The following is a 17,166-nucleotide window of genomic DNA, read 5'->3' as shown; positions in this document are numbered from 1 at the left end:
GTAAACATTTCTTCAAATATCTTGTGTTCTTTAGAACAACAAAAAGTCCTTCAAATCCATATGCAATGAGGTGAGCCACAAAATAACTGTCCACACCTTTTAGTGATATTTTTTTCTCTGTCTCTTTAGTAAATCCTGATAGTTTTTAACTCCAAAAGAGGGGTTGCGTTGGCACAAGCTGTTAGTAAATCTGGTCTTTAGTATATTGTTAGGACACCAAAAATGTTATATGTAACGGAAAATGAATGTTTTTGTTTACATATAATAAAACATTACATAACACTCTTGTTGTTTATACTTTCAGGAGGTTGGGGAAAGTCGTAAACTCACCCTAGTGGCACCTGCTGACTGTGGGTACACAGGCAGGCTCATTAAGGCTACTAAAATAGGACAGAATTCAGTCCTCTACATAGCTCCTCTTCAGGATGAGCTTGACACTGCTCCCTTACCACCATCTTCTGAAGCCTTTCGTGACATGCCTAAGGCAATATGCAAGAAATGCAATGTATCATACCCACTTCAACTTCTAACTAATCACATTAAGTCCTGTTCTGACGTTGTTGTGGTGGAGGATGAGAATGATACTCAAAGTTCAGCATGCGGCACAGGATATGGAGTGCGAGAACGAGGACAACAACAAAGTCAAGAACAATGAACAGGTTACTTTCTTTAAAAGGTTATTTTGTTTTGTTTTTGAAGTAAACACTTGTTTGTGTGTGTTTGGTTGGTTGTCTGCATTATAGGCTTGCTGTCCTATTTGTCAAGAAGAAATGCCCTTTGACATCTTGGAAGTCCATGCCAGTGAATGTGGGGAAAGGTGTGCAAGCTGTAAAATATTTGTTTTGTGAGATACAGAAAATATGTACTATTTACCTTGCACTAGAAACAGTTTTTCATCATTTTAATTGCTTACCATTCTTAAATTGTAGTCCTGTGGATAATGACGTGAACAACACAGCTGAGTTTTCAATCATGGATAATGACGTGAACAACACTGCTGAGTTTTCAATCATGGATAATGGTAATTATTATTATTATTATTATTATTTTTAAATTCACAATGAAAAATAAAATATTATTTGTTGACATTATTGTACTGCTGACATTCTAAAGAAGTGTGTAATTTGTGGAAAACAAGTGGAGATGGAATTGACACCTTGGTTAAAATGAGCTCTCTTAAATTTGCATTGTTATAGAAATAAATGTAATTTAATTTACCAGATTGGAAGACTCATCTGGACCCAAAAATAGCTGCATTCTTATACAGAAAAGAAATTCTCCGGTTACATGAGACAGGGAAGCCTCTTTTCATGTGTATGGATATAAGATCAAGTCCTGAAGAACAGGACAGGCAGCTAATCAACTTTTACAAGCAAAGAAATGTGGAGTGGGCATGTCCTGTTAAATGCCAGCTTCAAGGTACAGCCTAGAGATGATAAAACTATGCAATAATATATGCAGCTCATATAGTTTATTCATGTTCATAGCTTGAATTACTGTATCTTCATTGTTTTAGGGGATGTTGCAGTTGGTGATGGAGTGTCCAGGCACTTTTTTTCTACAGTTGTTGAAAAACTGAAATATGGTTTCAGTTTGAACTTGGGTATGATGTTTTAATAGTTGCACTACAAAATAAATTTTTGGAATAATTTTTGATGGGATTTACCTAATGTTGATTTGGAATTAACAGGAAACACTGGAGTGACTTGCCTCTTTGAGGGAGAGCCAGACCACTTGGTGCCTTCATCGTCACAATTACTTATTGAAAGCGATCTCTTCGTAGTAGCGGGGAGAATGCTAGGCCATTCCTTTCTGCATGGCGGCCCATGTCTTGCAGGGCTCAGCAGAGCTTTTGTTCATGTTTTGCTTCAAGGTTCTCAGGATACAGCCACTTTGCAATTGGAAGATTGCCCAGATGTTGACATACGTGAGACCATCAACTTGGTATGTACATTATATATTTGTAAAGACTTGGTTTACTTTTGAAGATGTTTGGAACTATTTGGAATTTGTTGCTGTTGTTTTATTTATTTTTTTAGCTCCGTGGACAGTCTCCATTGAATGAGGATGAGTACAGTAAGGTCCTGGAACTTTGTTTGTCTTGGGACCTTCCTGGTCCAACAGATGAAAATAGAAGGTGGCTTTATGAACGTCTGTTGTCTCATGCGGTAATTAAAATGTATGGTTAATGTCTGTGACAATGGAAAGTGCCCGTATTTTTCTATACATTTCCTTAATATTTTGCAACTGATTTTACTTGAATACTTGATGCATTTCAATCATGCCTCTAATGGCTCACTAAGAATATATATGACAGTTTTAAATTTGTGATTTCACTGTAAACTACTTTGAGGCAGTAGGTCATAACTGATGTTGTGCCAAACTTGGTGTTTGTGATTTTGATTATTGGATGTTTCTTCCACTGTGTACATTTTCAGTTTGCAGTTATTTTGTTCATTTGTGTGTATGTGTGTTCTGATAATACACTTTGAAATTTCAATGTAATTTCTAATTAAATGTTTTTAGGTTATTGGAAGAAGAACACGCCAAATCAAACAAATTAAACGAGGGCTAAAAGACACTTTTGTTTGGCCTCTTCTAACTGAGAGGACTGATGTGGTATTCTTTCCAAAGGAATCAGAAGACTTATGCACCTCTGAGGTAAGGCTTCCTTCTGGATGAGAGAACTACCATTTCCCTTACAGAGAATGACAACAGTTATTTTGAATGTCACCTGGCAAACAAAATAAAAGGAAGAAGAAACAAGCACTTAAAGCTTATTTTATTGGCAAAAACAACATAACTGATTATAAACTCTCATTCTGTGATTTTTAGATGCTGCTTTCCCATATTTCCTGGGCTACAGAGAGTGACAATGAAGATGATGAATACTCAGCTGATACAAAGGAACGGATCACAGGGTATTTAAGGCAATTCATTGAGACAGGTATGTACTTCATAGTCTGAAAAAAAATAATTATTATATATATTAGGGGTGGCACGGTACACAGATGTCACGGTTCGGTACCTACCTTGGTTCGGGGGTCATGGTTCGATACGATTTCGGTACAACAGTGGAAAAAAAGAAATCTACTATGCTCAGTTTCTTTCCATTTATTTTGAACAGACAGTAGTGCAAATTACAATTTTTTCATCTAGATGTGAAAATACTAAATATTATTACATGTTATATATATATATAATCTGTTTTGTTTTCATTGTGAGTGTACAGACCTTTATACAGTGATTATTAATAAGACAATAAGTGTTTAAAGTTGATTCTGCTGGTATAAGGAAACAGTTGAAGTGACCGTGCCGGAGCGCGCGCGTACACACACACACACACACACACACACACATCAGTTCCAGCATTGATAACTTGACAGCACAGTTGGTACTTTATCAAAATAAAATTCATTGAGCCAAACGTCAGCGCGCGCCTCTGTGTCACCGTTGGAACACGACTGAAGTATAAAGCCATTTACATAATAAATAATAGTTTAGCATTCAGATACGTTACATCGCAAATATGGAAATATTATGGAATATTTGGATTTGTGCCGAATGAGAGAGGTAGGATACACGAGCACAAAGCCCCATTTCAAACAGTTGAGTGCGCAAGCCTTTAAAGTATACTCCCTTGTCAGTCTATGTGAGAGACGCGTTCAGAATCAGCACATGGTCACTGTCTAGTGGGCTTTGTTTTCAAGAGCGCAACTCGTGGCATTCTCTGTTCACCCCTAATACAAATACAAATGACAAAGGCAAATTTTGGTCAAGTTGTTTATTTTCATTGAGCTATACTTTCACTATCATCGTGTTGTTTAAGCTGAGAAGCAGAAAATTGTGCTTCATTTCGGATCAGTTTTTCACTCCGGACATGAGAGCAGATAGTTCATAACAAGGCATTCTCCATTCTAATGTGTTTTTAACTGTATAATTGAAATATTAACTTCTATCCACTATTACCCAGTCTCTGCTGTTGTGTTGGTATCCCCAAATCACAGAATGTACTGCGTTGCCGACATCACGTTCCCATTCTGATGACCGCGACCTCTTGAGCATTTTACTGCTGCTTCTGTAACTTTGAAAAAAATTTCTGTTATTTCAGCATCTGCCAAGGACCTAAAGGACCTTTTGAAGTTCTGGGTCAGATGGGACCGGATGGAGGCAAATATGGCTGTGGAAGTCGTGAAAAGTGATCTCCCAAAATCCTCTACCTGCTTCTGTGTTCTTCGGCTACCAGGGCACTACAATGATTTCCAGTCCTTCACAAATGACTTGACGATATGCATTGGTACTTGCAAGTTTGGTTTTGGCCATGTGTAATTTTTAGACAAGTACATGTTACATTTGTTACACACTTTTATGAGATGCTGTTCTGTACTTTGTTAAAATTTACCTTTCAAGCTTGATTTGTACTTTAGTGTACATTATGCATACTATGTTCATGCTTTCATATTTTGATACTATGCTATAAGATATAGTACATTCCATGTTTAAGTAATGGGATGATGTCTTATATATTACACCCATTTTATAAGCTTACATTGTTACACAATGGATTGTTCATGCATGGGTTTATGCAGTGGTTTTAGTAATGTTGAATTGTTGTTCCATAGCTTGTCAGAATCTGCAGAATATTTAAAGTAGGCCTACTTTCTTTTAAAGTATTTTAATTTCAAACATTTGGATAAATTCAGTGCGACCACAAGCAATACATTTTAGCAATAGTCTGTTCTTGTTGAATCGATATTTGTATAATCTATTGTGCATGCTCATTAACTAAAAGATGTGAAATAATAAAAGAAACTACAAATTCTTACTAGCAGGTTATTTATTCTGATGTTTTAAGGTATTGTCATCTCCAGTTAGTATTACTTAATTGCTAAGGATAGAAGTCATTAAGATGAAGATGAAAGTCACAATTATTCCATAAGAACTGATTGGCAAAACTGAAGTGCAGCTAGATATATGTCCCAGCCAAAAGTCTGTGAAGGTCCTTTAGGGTCTACAGTTTCTCTGAGCACTTCCAGTTGCTCATCAGTCAGGGGACATTCAGTTGGAGGCACAACGATGCCGGAGTGTGCATCAACACTCAGGCCACTACTCTCCCAGTCTATGTGGGGTATGCTCAATCCCTAAAAACAACAATATAGAGCATTTAGTGTCACAAAATCCCATGTACAGTTCTGAAAAGAACAAACTGCATAAAATATATATTCAGTTGTTTTATTAAATACAATTGTCTACTACCAAATTCTATCGAACGTACCTCTATGTCAGGTTCCAGTACAGGACTGCGGATACTTCCCATCACCCACAACTGGTTAGGAGTCATATAACCCTCTGTGCGTATTGGGTGATTATCCCAAGTGTTTCGGAAAAGACTGAGATCATCTTGAAGCCGTGGAAGAAATACATAGTGGCAACAGAAGAGGTGAGTAAGGTCGGAAATGTCAAGGTGGCCACCTTCTTCCAAACTATGTAAAACATCATAGTAAACATTTGTTACTGATGTCCAGATGTCTCTCCACAGCCTCTCAATACTAAAGAGAAAAAAAAAGTAATTTAAATCTAACTTTTACATATAGGTTGTATAACTTACATAATAACAATACAACTCGTATTCAACAAAAATGTATATAAACTTCAAACAATTAAAACATTGAAAAATTTCAACTTGCCGCTGATTGAGGATACTCTTTCCAGACACGATGCTGCCCCTTTCTGTTCCACGAATGGTAAACATAAGGCGAGCCACATCCACATTCTCAACCCCCTGATCAACTCGTACCCTAAAAAACATGGATGTTTAAGCACAGCGCCTCAAACACTTTTTAAAAAAATTAAGTTGCTCTATTATCACTTGATATAAAATTCATATATAGTACATCTGCAAAAAGAAAAAAAATTCAGACTAAGTATACATCTGATGTAATTAATTTATACTGGGTACTCAGGGGGCTTATGTGGCCAGGTAAACACACAGACTCAATTATAATAGATTTTTGATGAGTGTGTGTGTGCCATATTGTATTCTATGGAAGCTTGTTTCCACCACTAAATAAAAAAGGTAATTGCAAGTTTATATCTTTGAATTCTGACATTATAACACGCAATTGTGAGTTTTTAATCTTGCAATTCTGACAAAAAATTTATATAGCGATTTTGACTTCCATAGAATCCTGAGATAAAAACTCACAATTAACTTTTATATTTTCATTCCATGGTGGAAACAACCTTCCATAGTATGCTGTGGGAATCCCAGAGTATGACGTAAAAGGATAACTACAGTAATACCAGGTGCAATAGAAAAGTTAAGGAAGCAAACCCTGCAGCAAATAGTTATTTGTTAAAACACTGAATATTAATGCAAACATTGCTTTTGTGACATTATGCAGAAAAGCTGATTAGAAGGTTAATGCCAATGAACTAGTCATGTAGTTTACTTCATGTAAAAATATCTAAAAGATTTGACAGAATTTGGCATCCAGTTATAATCATGGCTGATACATCAACAAACTTGTAGTCATGTTTAGTGTGCTCATATTATAAATTTGTGTATTATTTGTTGTTTTATTTTATTTATTTATTATTTTTTATTTTATTATTTGCAAGTGTTGCAAATTAGCTTTGGCTATAAGCACTATGGTGCATGCATGGGATGACTGTTATTTCAGCTTACTGTATCTGTCCCTAACAAATAAAACATTAAAATAAAAAAATAAAATAAAATAAAAATAACTGAAATGTACCTGAGAGGCAAGCCAAATGTCTCCACCGCTTCTTGAAAAAAATACAAGGTAGTTGCAGCGAGGTTATTAGTGGCAGCACCAAGGTACATTATCTGTTAAGAGAGAAATAACTATGTAAAAAATGACTGAATATACATTATGAGTCTAAACTTGTGAACATTACCTTTCGTGAAAAGCCATCCACGCCCCCGAAGATGACTATATTGTAGCTAAAAAAAGAATACTTATACAAATGTTTTTAAAAGCCCACATGAGTGAACAAGCCTGTCAAACTTACCGGATCAATTTATGATTTGTGTCAATGTGCATTATTGACCTAGGACTGGAAACTGAATAGGTCCTTCGTACCACGCAGCCCATCTGTGTCATTCGGGACAGGACTCCAACTGTATCTACCCGGTGCATTGAAGCCCTGACCCGGTCAAACTGCACTAGATGTCCTCGCGCCTTTAGAGCTCCTCTCATCATTCTGTATCCGCAATGAGGCATGTGTTGTTTTACTTGTGTCACACAATCATCTAATTCTTCGTCTGTGAGACTGCTATATCGTGCCCGAACAGAGGTGTTACATTCAGCCATTCGTCTGAATATTGTGCGTGTGCTTACTCCAATCATGCTAGCAATGGTTGGAACAGAACAGTTAATGTCCAGAAGATTGGTGATGTAATCTGGTGAGATTACAAGACGTGGCCGTCCCATCGACCCTGACTCCTGAAGAACGCTGGTAGGAGAGCGTGTCTCCTCGTTTGACAGGTTGAGTTGAATTAGTCTAAGCAGTTCTGTGATGCCATCCAAGATATCCCGTGGGATGGTAACTAAATTGGAAACAGCACCTAAAAAGACCAATTCTTGCGAGCACATAAACTCTAGGTAGTCCATGTCAAGGGGCAGACGTCCAATAGCACTGTCCAAACGTGAACGAAGTCTTTCCAAAACATAATCCAAAAGCAATCGCTAAAGAGAAATATATAATAAGGAGTGTTAAATACCTCACTTTTGCTGATAAGACAAACAAAAGTTAAATAAATGACCAAAATCATAATCACGATAATTTTGGTCAACATTATCACAATTATTTAACACGATTATAAGTGGGCCATATAACCAAAACGTTAAATTAATTATTTAATTAGAGATTGCAACAATAAATATGAATAATCTAATTCTAAACAGCATAATCTTCCCTTTAAGAATTAAACTTCATTTGTTACTTATTAAAACTACAAAAAGTCCTATAGCTTACAGTCTAGAGCAGTAAGTGATTTTGTCTTTTGTTTGATTGATATTAAGCACCCAGTAGAAAGCAGGAATATAGGCCCCTGTCACTTTAGGAGCAGCACGGATCCAATTTACTGTTACACACGTATTTTCATTCTCAACTCTTATCGTTCATTCATTACATAACTAATGAGGGTTTACGTGAATAATCACTAAGTGAAATACACATTTTGCGTGTATTTGGCTGTTTGGGCGCGCACATTACACGATTTTACTGATTTGCAGTGAAATTGGGCTTTTATGCAGGAGTGAAAGCGCACCGATAGAAAGGGGGCAAAATGGGGCGCAATAACCGTGTAATCTCAATTCTTGCATTTTCATAATAGTTTATTGAAACCGTATTTCGATTAATTGCACAGCCCTAAAATAACATTCTACAACAAACAAACAAACAAACACTGAGCTCAGTGTGCTGATAATCAACTCACTGCTTGGTCCATCTTGGCACATGGCGCTTTGGCCTGTTGATGTAGCCGTTGACAGCCGCTAGCACCACCTGCTGGTGAGGACGTCTAACAGCAGATGGCGATCAGGGATCGGTACTCTACTGCTTTTCCTGCAGTTCCCGGATGTGTGCTGTTGAACGATCTGTCGAATTTGAACCATGGAATTTTCGAATTAATTTGTAAAGTGAAATAAAATGAACCGAAAAAATGGCCGGCGAATATTATTGATGGAATTATTAAATAAACAGAATATTTTGGAAATGGACTTTGTGAGGTGAATATTGATTATTGAATTTTTAACAATGAAACAGTTTCTGATTGAAATATTCACTGCTTAAATATACAACCATGTTAAAATGCAGCGCACAAAAATGCAAGCCCTGAAAATACAGTGCATTAAAATACAAGCATTGTTAATTGCAATGCATTTTTTTTCGATTTGTGGAATTCAGCATGCTTTTTGTTTCAAAAACTATTGTCATTATTCTGCTTCCATACAGAAGTTATTACAAACACTCAATAGTGATTGATAGTGACATTCAAGTAGAAATGTTGTATTAAGCTCATTAATTGTCATGTATAGCTTGAAGCTAATTGTAATTTCTCTGTTACCTATACACTATTATGTTTCATTATGTATTTTATCAAATCACATAAGCTTGTAAGAAACTGTTCAATTTTTCAAAAAGATTTTTAATTATAGTATAGTACCACATGCTGATCAGAGGGATGTGGGTCGGATGTAATGCCAGAGTAAAGTAAAGCCACAACTTACACAACAGTGTTCAGATCATCTTTTTTTTCCTGACAAAATCAATATAATGCAATATTTCTATCTGCTGAATGTAAGCTTTTCCATATTCCAAGCTTGCCTGCTGCACTGGGGACATCACATGCATGTGCGAGTCGTGAAAATTATGAAAATAAATCTAGGAATTATTTGATTGTTGGATTTTAAATCAGCGGGGTTGAGGCATCAAAAGTAACTAAGCTGTTTATTGGATGGTAACTGTAATATTATTACTGAAGTCTTAATTACACTATAGTTACTGCAAAAAGTAATATTATTACAGTAACTAAGTTACTAGTAGTTACTGCCGAACACAATATATATATATATATATATCGAGCCCCTGCCCTTTTTCAAAATTATTCAAAAGTGCCCCTCTCGGACAAATAGCAATGATATTGTGGTCAATAAAACAAAATGCATTTGAATTCTAATTAACATGACAATTTGTACTAAACAGTCACTCAAAAATCGGAAAATTCCTGTTTATTTTTACATATCTGTCAATCTGAGGCGCGTTGCTGGGTTTCGTACTGATATTCCACAGTCTGTTCGGAAACCGAGGCTCTCGAGCATTATGGTTCTTTCAGTGAGTGCCTATGGGTCGACGGAATGGAAAAAATAAACTAAACAATATTTTAAACATTTTTCATCAATAATCAAAGCTAGTGTGTCGATTTAATTAAAAATCCACATATTATATGTTTTAGAATATTACATAATTCATCAATGCCATTTGTCGTATAATACACCAACCAATCATGATCTGGCAAAAGAAGTTCAAATTTCATTGGACAGTACGTGAAGTGGAGCGGTTATTTTCCGTTCTTATTCAATCGGTTGAAAATTACATGGGACAGACGAGCTTATTTGTGGAGCGATCTGGATCTGTGGTTTGTCTAATTTTATAAATCAAATGACATCGCTAGGAAAATGTACGCTAAAAGCACTGCACAAAACCGTGCAGCGCTAAAAGTTGCAATAATGGTAATCAGGAGGCTATTCAATTCACTTATATTTATGTATGATATACCAACCCAGTCTCACGGCAGTTCGTGATATAGTCACGAAATTTAATCTATTGATTCGTGTTCATGGACACGAATTTCCCTCTTTTTTCGTGTCAGGCAGCATGACTTTCATCTAATGTATTTCAATAGGAAATTTCTTTCGTGCCCTCCACCACGTTTTTCTTTTTGCCACTGGGTACCACAGACGCTGTATTTTTTTTCTGATTTGTTATTCTTTACTTTTCTTTTATTCAAGCACTATTACTCAACATTTAATCAGGAGATTTTATCCTTGTTTTTATTGCTTTATATTCTGTAAGCTACTCGCTATTATAAACCATCGTCAGTGGTTCCTTGCAGTCAAATATACACACATATCTGATCTGAATAAAATGATTCGCGATACACGCTTTGAAGTCCCGATCTGAATCAAATGATTCGTGATACGCGATCCGACTGGAGCGCTTCGAAACAGTGAATCAGTTCGACTGGAGCGCTTCGAAACAGTGAACATTCTCAGCTGATTCGTTCAAAACGCGGCTTCATTCAGGAACCAAATGTTGCTCACAGACGTGCAACTATTCTGATGTGGATTTATTTTGAAGGCAGTGGTTATTTGCATTAAGTCCCATGTTGGAAAAAAGTAGCATTTTCTTTGCAACAAGTGATAGTAGATGCTATTAATACTTATTGCAAACAGTGGCAGATTATGTGATGGGAAAAGGGAGAAGAACGGGAGTTGAATGAGTTTAAATGGATTCAAACTCAAATCTTATCACCACATGTCTCAGATAGACCTCTTTTCTAATGATGTCAATCCCAAACAGATTTGCGCTTAGTGTAAATAGACCAGCGGTTGTATGGAACCATTTTTGTTTGCGCTATAGAGCAAATCAGACAACACTTTTATCACTAAATATGAACTTTTTGTTATGAATTGCATAAAATCAGCATCACATTTGCAATCGCGCTAATATTCGGCTAAACAGCACTCTACTTCCTCGATTGATATTGCTTAACTATACATAAATATAGAAAAACAAGAACTTGTACAAACCTGAGACTGTAAGAGCAACTTACTTTAAGATGCTTTTTCAAGGTTAGATGTTCCTTTGAAGCCGAGAGACGTTTTGTTGCAGGTAAACAAAAATGACATAGGATGGAACACCACAGTAGGCTATTTCACATTTATAAGTAAAATCGTCTTTTTATTTCCATTACAATTACGCGCTAGGCTTTCTGATTTTCTCTTGCATTTTAGTGAGTCATCACTATAGTCTGCACTCTGCAGGCAGGCTGTTGTATGGACAGGCTGCACGCAGTCTGAATATTGCCAGTTGCCTCATGGTTCAAATCATTTTACATTAATATTAAAATAAATAAATGACATTAAAAATCAAAGTAATCACTTTGGTAATCTAAAATACTTTTCGGATGTAACTGTAATCTGATTACCACCCATTTAAAATGTAACTATAACGAAATACAGTTACTCATATTTTGTATTTTAAATATGTAACGACGTTACATGTATTTCGTTACTCCACAGCCCTGCCAGTGTCACACTAGTAGCCTAAAGTTTTGATGGACGATGATTGTAATCAAGGTAAAGATGATTACAGTGACATACAGGATCGTGCATTAGGCGTGCATTGTGTCCGTTATAATTGATGTGCAAACGAACCGTGTATGTGCGCTGTCGGCGCACTGATCACTATAACATCATATTTCTGCTTGAATACAGCTCAGTATATTCACATAGTTGAATACAGCGAGTGTTTTAGAACGGATGTTCACGTGTTTTGGAGAAGTTTGTGAGGATCAGTGGTGTTTATGTACATATGGGCATCAGACGCTCCAAACAGCTTGTTCTGACAGAGGAACTATTCACTGTGGCGTCGAGCCACCTTCAAATCGCTGAGTTCAGAATGGTTTAATTTTTCAATTATATTTTGGTGTGTTTAGTGATTCTGAATGGACCCTTATAGTGGCATGGCAGGTTGACTTGTGCTTATATGTTAAAATTATTGTATAATTGAGCTTTACATACTTTTAAGTTGTATATCTGCAGTGACATTTTTGAAAATAATGATTGCAAAAAAGAACATGGAATGTTTAAATCTATTTTGAATTTGTTTTGTATAAAAAAAAATTACATGTAATTGAAAAGTAATAACACTAGAATACAACGGTTTTAGTGAATAGAAAAGTTTGGGCTTGCAGTATTGATTTGGAGAGGAAGGGGTCTTGGAGTTAAAAAAGGTTGAGAACCACTGATTTAGGTAAATGCAGGCCCAGTTCTACAGGCATACTAAGAATAGAACATTATATTATTTTATTTTATTTATTTGTTTTTTTATTAAAAATTTAATTAATGCAATATAAAGATACATCCCAACAAGCCTTTTTATTTATTTATTTTATATGTATTATATAATTTATTTATTTTTCACTTGGTAGATCTCTGTGAGTTTCTCATTTGAAAAGTAGATCCCCACACAAAAAAGTGTGGGCACCCCTGATATAGGCTATCACCGTTGTATTGCTCCCCAGCCCGTGAGGGACACGTCCATTGTCACCACATTCCTCAAAACGACCGGACACAGAGGGCAACCTGTTCTGAGAAATTATGGAGCTCTCCAGTGGCGGAGAGTGTTCATGCATTCTGGTGAGACGCACACTCTGCGGCTGAGGGTACAGGGTGACCACTGCTAGTGTTGAGGCCATCAAACCCAGTAACCGGAGGCATAATCTGAGAGAGACCATTTTCCTTCGTTGAAAAAAGGAGATGCAGCAGCGAAACACCTCGATGCACTCCTCTGACAGGAACACTCGAAACGCCACTGAATTCAATCTGAGACCCAGGTAGATTACTTCCCGTGAAGGGGTCAGACTGCTCTTTCCGGTTTATCTTGAAACCTAGTTTCTCCAGATGAGTCACCAGTGTATTTGTATCGACCACTGCTTGGTGGGGAGATGGTGCACACATGAGCAGGTCATCTAGATAAGACAAGACTCTGACTCCCATATTTCTACACATTTGGTAAATATTCTCGGAGCTAGCGAGAGGCCAAAGGGAATTTTCGCATACTTGTATTAAGTCAAGTCACCTTTATTTATATAGCACTTTTAATAATACAGATTGTGTCAAACCACTTTACAGTATCAAATAGGAAAATAGTGTCAATAATGTAAAATGACAAGATTAAACATTCAATTTTCAGTTAAAGGCATTTCGTTGTTGAATTCAGTGATGACATCGTCCAGCTCAGTTCAGTTTAAATAGTATCTGTGCAATCAAGTCGACGGTATCACTGGAAATTAAGTGTCCCTAACTAAGCAAGCCAGAGGCGACAGCGGTCTTGTCCCGATGGCCATCTAGGTGACGAGGTCTTCACTGGGGATCTGTCTCTGGGCTCATCTAGGGACCGAGGGACCCGGCGCCGTGGTGGTCTGCCTCTGGCTCTAGGTGCTGGACGGTTGGGAAGCTTGTGTGGAATTCCTCTATTAGAGCGGGATCTAGAATGTCGTCTTTGGGGATCCATGATCTCTCTTCTGGTCCGTACCCCTCCCAATCGACGAGATATTCCATTCTGCCACCACGGCGTCGGGAGTCCAGGATGGTTCTTACTTCATAGACCGCTCCGTCCTCCAGAATAAGTGGGAGAGGGGGTTCGGTGGTCTGGCCAGGCTCTGTGGAGGAAGGAACAGGAGTATGGTAAGGTTTTAGCAATGATATGTGAAAGGTGGGATGAATTCTGTACTGAGGTGGGAGTTTGAGTTGGAATGTGACCGGGTTGATCTGCTTCTGGATGACAAAGGGGCCAACGTATCTGGGAGCGAGCTTCTTACTGGGTAGACGCAGACTGATGTCCCTTGTGGACAGCCAGACCTTCTGACCGGGTTGGTAGGGGGGAGAGTCGGAGCGTCGAAGGTCTGCTGTCAACTTGCGTCTACTCAAGGCTCGTCGAAGATGGTGGTGTGCTTCGTCCCAGACCCTCTCGCTCTCTCGGAACCAGTGATCCACCGCCGGTACTTCAGAGGGTTCCCGTCCCAGGGAATAGGGAGGCTGGAAACCGAGTACGCACTGGAAGGAGTGAGTCCAGTAGTTTGTTGGCGAAGGGAGTTCTGGGCGTACTCGGCCCAGCCAATAAACTGGTTCCAAGAGTGCTGGTGGCCGTGGCAGAAGGTTCGTAGAAAGCGTCCGATTTCCTGGATCTTTCTCTCCGTCTGCCCGTTGGTCTGTGGGTGGTAACCGAACGAGAGACTGACGGTCACACCTAGGAGTTTTAGGAAATTCTTCCAAACTCGGGAGATGAATTGAGGGCCACGGTCCGAAACGATGTCCTCCGGGATGCCAAAATATCTGAACACGTGGTTGAACATGATTTCTACCGTTTCCATGGCTGTGGGTAGGTTCCTTAGGGGAATTAGACGGCAAGATTTGGAGAATCTGTCCACTATGACCAGGATACAGGTGTTACCTTCGGATTCGGGTAGGTCGGTGATAAAGTCTACTCCTAGGTGTGACCATGGTCGATTGGAGTGCAGGCAGCGGGAGAAGTTTGCCCGCTGGAAGGTGGCAAGGACTCTTTGACATGGCACACTCTTCACAGCCCTGGACGAACCTTCTCACTTCCCTGGCCATATTCGGCCACCAGTAACGGTCTTTTAGTAGCGAGAGTGTAGCGTTGGCCCCAGGGTGACCAGTGCCCAGTGAGGAATGCGTTGTTTGGATGAGTTGGGTGCGTTGAAGTCTGGGGACGTACTGTCGATTCGGGGGGCAGCCCGGCGGAGTGGCCGTGGAGACATTGGAAGAGGGAGTAGAGTCCGGGTTCCACTGGATGGGGTTTAAAAACATGTCTTCGGGAAGGATGGGATCGGGTTTGTCTTCTGTCTCTTCTGGCGAGTATAATCTGGATAAGGCGTCGGCTTTGACATTCTTGGGACCAGGGTTGTATGTGACCTTGAAATAGAACCGAGTGAAGAATAATGCCCAACGGGCTTGGCGGGGATTGAGTCTCTTTGCGTCTTTGAGATATTGTAGATTTTTATGGTCTGTGAGTACTGTGAAAGGGTGTTTGGCTCCCTCAAGCCAGTGTCTCCACTCCTCGAGGGCCAGTTTGATAGCTAAAAGTTCCCTGTCGCCGATGTCATAGTTTCGTTCCGCCGGGCTGAGTTTGCGGGAGAAGAAGGCGCATGGATGGAGTTTAGAAGGATTCCCCTGCAGCTGGGAAAGGACGGCCCCCACACCCGTGGTGGAAGCATCCACTTCGACGACGAAGGGTCTTTCAGGATCTGGAGGAACAAGGATGGGGGCCTGGGTGAAGGAGGTCTTGAGTTTTTCGAATGATTCTTGGGCTGTTCTGGACCAGGACAGAGACTTGGGCTTATTTCGGAGGAGGTTTGTGAGTGGACTGGTTATGGTACTGTAGTTCTTGATGAACCTGCGGTAGAAATTGGAGAAGCCGAGGCGCTGGAGTTCTTTAATGGTGGTGGGTTGTGGCCAGGTCTTGATAGCCTCCACTTTCCCTTGTCCATCCGAACGCCATTTTTGTCAATATGATAACCCAGGAACTGTACTGATGATTTGTGGAATGAGCATTTCTCGGCTTTGAGGAAGAGATTATACTGTCTGAGGCGCTGAAGGACCTCCGCAACGTGGTGGCGATGGTCGGCCGGGCTCCGAGAGTAGATGAGGATGTCATCAATATATACCAGGACGAAGCGGTGGAGGAACTCTCGGAGCACCTCATGCATAAAGTTTTGGAATACGGAGGGGGCGTTGACCAGGCCATACGGCATAACCAAGTACTCGTAGTGTCCGGTAGGTGTGATGAAGGCGGTCTTCCACTCGTCCCCCTCACGTATTCTGATGAGGTTGTACGCGCTGCGGAGCTCCAACTTGGTGAAGATAGTCGCTCCACAGAGATGTTCCAGGGCAGCAGGGACGAGGGGAAGTGGGTATCTGAATTTAACGGTGATGTTGTTGAGTGATCGATAATCAATACAGGGCCGCAAGCCTCCGTCCTTTTTGGCCACAAAAAAGAAACTAGAAGCAGCAGGGGAGGTGGACGGTCGAATGTAGCCCTGTTGGAGAGCCTCTTCTATATACTCCTCCATGGCCTTCTGTTCCGGGATAGACAGAGGATAAATCTTTCCTTTGGGCACTGGTTCACCGGGAAGCAGATCGATCGCGCAGTCCCATGGCCGGTGAGGAGGCAGTTGTGAGGCCTTCTTCGGACAGAAGACGTCTCTGAAGTGGGTATATTCGTCAGGGATGGCTACGGATTGTTGATGGATAGGGCTTTCTATGGAAGTGGTGTATAGCTGGAGACTGGTCTTGGAGGTTCGAGGAGGTTGAGGTAGCTGGTGAAAACAGTCTGGGAAGCATTGATTTCCCCACTTCAGGACGTCTCCGATATTCCAGGCTATTTGGGGTTCGTGTAAGGCGAGCCAGGGACGACCCAGAATGATGTCCATGTTGGTCTCCTCCAGAACCAGAAGTCGGATGGTTTCTTCATGGAAGAGACCCACACGGAGAGTTAATGGTCCTGCCAGATGCTTTACTTGATGGTGGCTGAGAGTCTTTCCGGTTATGGATTGGATCTGGTAAGTCTTGGTGTTGATCGTAGTGGGGATCTTGAGCTGGCGGCAGAGGCGGCGGGAGATGAAGTTCCCAGCTGATCCCGAGTCGAGGAGGGCAAGGACTGGAATGGAAGTACATGGAGTGATCAACATCACGGACATGGTTAATGGAGACATCTTCTGTGGAATAGAGTGGATGGAACTCACCAATAATCGAGGTGGACGAATGGGGCATGTAGACCTCACATGCCCTCCGCCTCCACAGTACAAGCAAAGTCCCTTGGTTAATCGCCTCT

At 39.9% G+C, this 17,166-nt stretch overlaps 2 protein-coding genes across 5 annotated transcripts in view; one reads left to right on the top strand and one right to left on the bottom strand.

The window, feature by feature from the left end:
- The first annotated feature begins 307 nt into the window (after positions 1-307).
- On the top strand, positions 308-4,655 carry LOC131543397 (G2/M phase-specific E3 ubiquitin-protein ligase-like). Of its 3 annotated transcripts, none has more exons than XM_058780694.1 (10): positions 308-659; positions 744-817; positions 930-983; positions 1,223-1,419; positions 1,517-1,603; positions 1,691-1,944; positions 2,040-2,168; positions 2,527-2,661; positions 2,836-2,947; positions 4,112-4,655. In XM_058780694.1, the coding sequence occupies exons 1-10, from the start codon at positions 573-575 to the stop codon at positions 4,327-4,329; spliced, it is 1,347 nt and encodes a 448-aa protein (XP_058636677.1). In that variant the 5' UTR covers positions 308-572; the 3' UTR covers positions 4,330-4,655. The 3 variants fall into 3 exon arrangements, with proteins under 3 accessions (XP_058636677.1, XP_058636676.1, XP_058636675.1); XM_058780693.1 differs by having other exon boundaries at positions 308-641; positions 930-1,021; positions 1,222-1,419; positions 4,112-4,548; XM_058780692.1 differs by having other exon boundaries at positions 930-1,021; positions 1,222-1,419; positions 4,112-4,548.
- Positions 4,656-4,720: 65 nt separating this feature from the next.
- hacd1 (3-hydroxyacyl-CoA dehydratase 1) overlaps positions 4,721-17,166 on the bottom strand; it is an 84,491-nt gene continuing 72,045 nt past the window's right edge. The window contains exons 2-5 of one of the 2 annotated variants that reach the window (XM_058780697.1): positions 6,759-8,624; positions 5,688-5,798; positions 5,276-5,549; positions 4,721-5,141 (exon numbers count right to left, since the gene is read on the bottom strand). In XM_058780697.1, the coding sequence (XP_058636680.1) occupies positions 4,929-5,141; positions 5,276-5,549; positions 5,688-5,798; positions 6,759-6,847 (687 nt within the window). In that variant the 5' untranslated portion in view covers positions 6,848-8,624 and the 3' untranslated portion in view covers positions 4,721-4,928. Of the gene's footprint in view, positions 5,142-5,275; positions 5,550-5,687; positions 5,799-6,758; positions 8,625-17,166 lie in introns of those variants that run through there. The other variant, XR_009271900.1, reaches the window with a different exon arrangement.

This window comes from Onychostoma macrolepis, chromosome 07 (genome assembly GCF_012432095.1).
Source record: "Onychostoma macrolepis isolate SWU-2019 chromosome 07, ASM1243209v1, whole genome shotgun sequence".
Classification (NCBI taxonomy): domain Eukaryota; kingdom Metazoa; phylum Chordata; class Actinopteri; order Cypriniformes; family Cyprinidae; genus Onychostoma; species Onychostoma macrolepis.
Note: the sequence above shows the minus strand (reverse complement) of the source record. Positions and strands in the feature narration are given on the sequence as shown.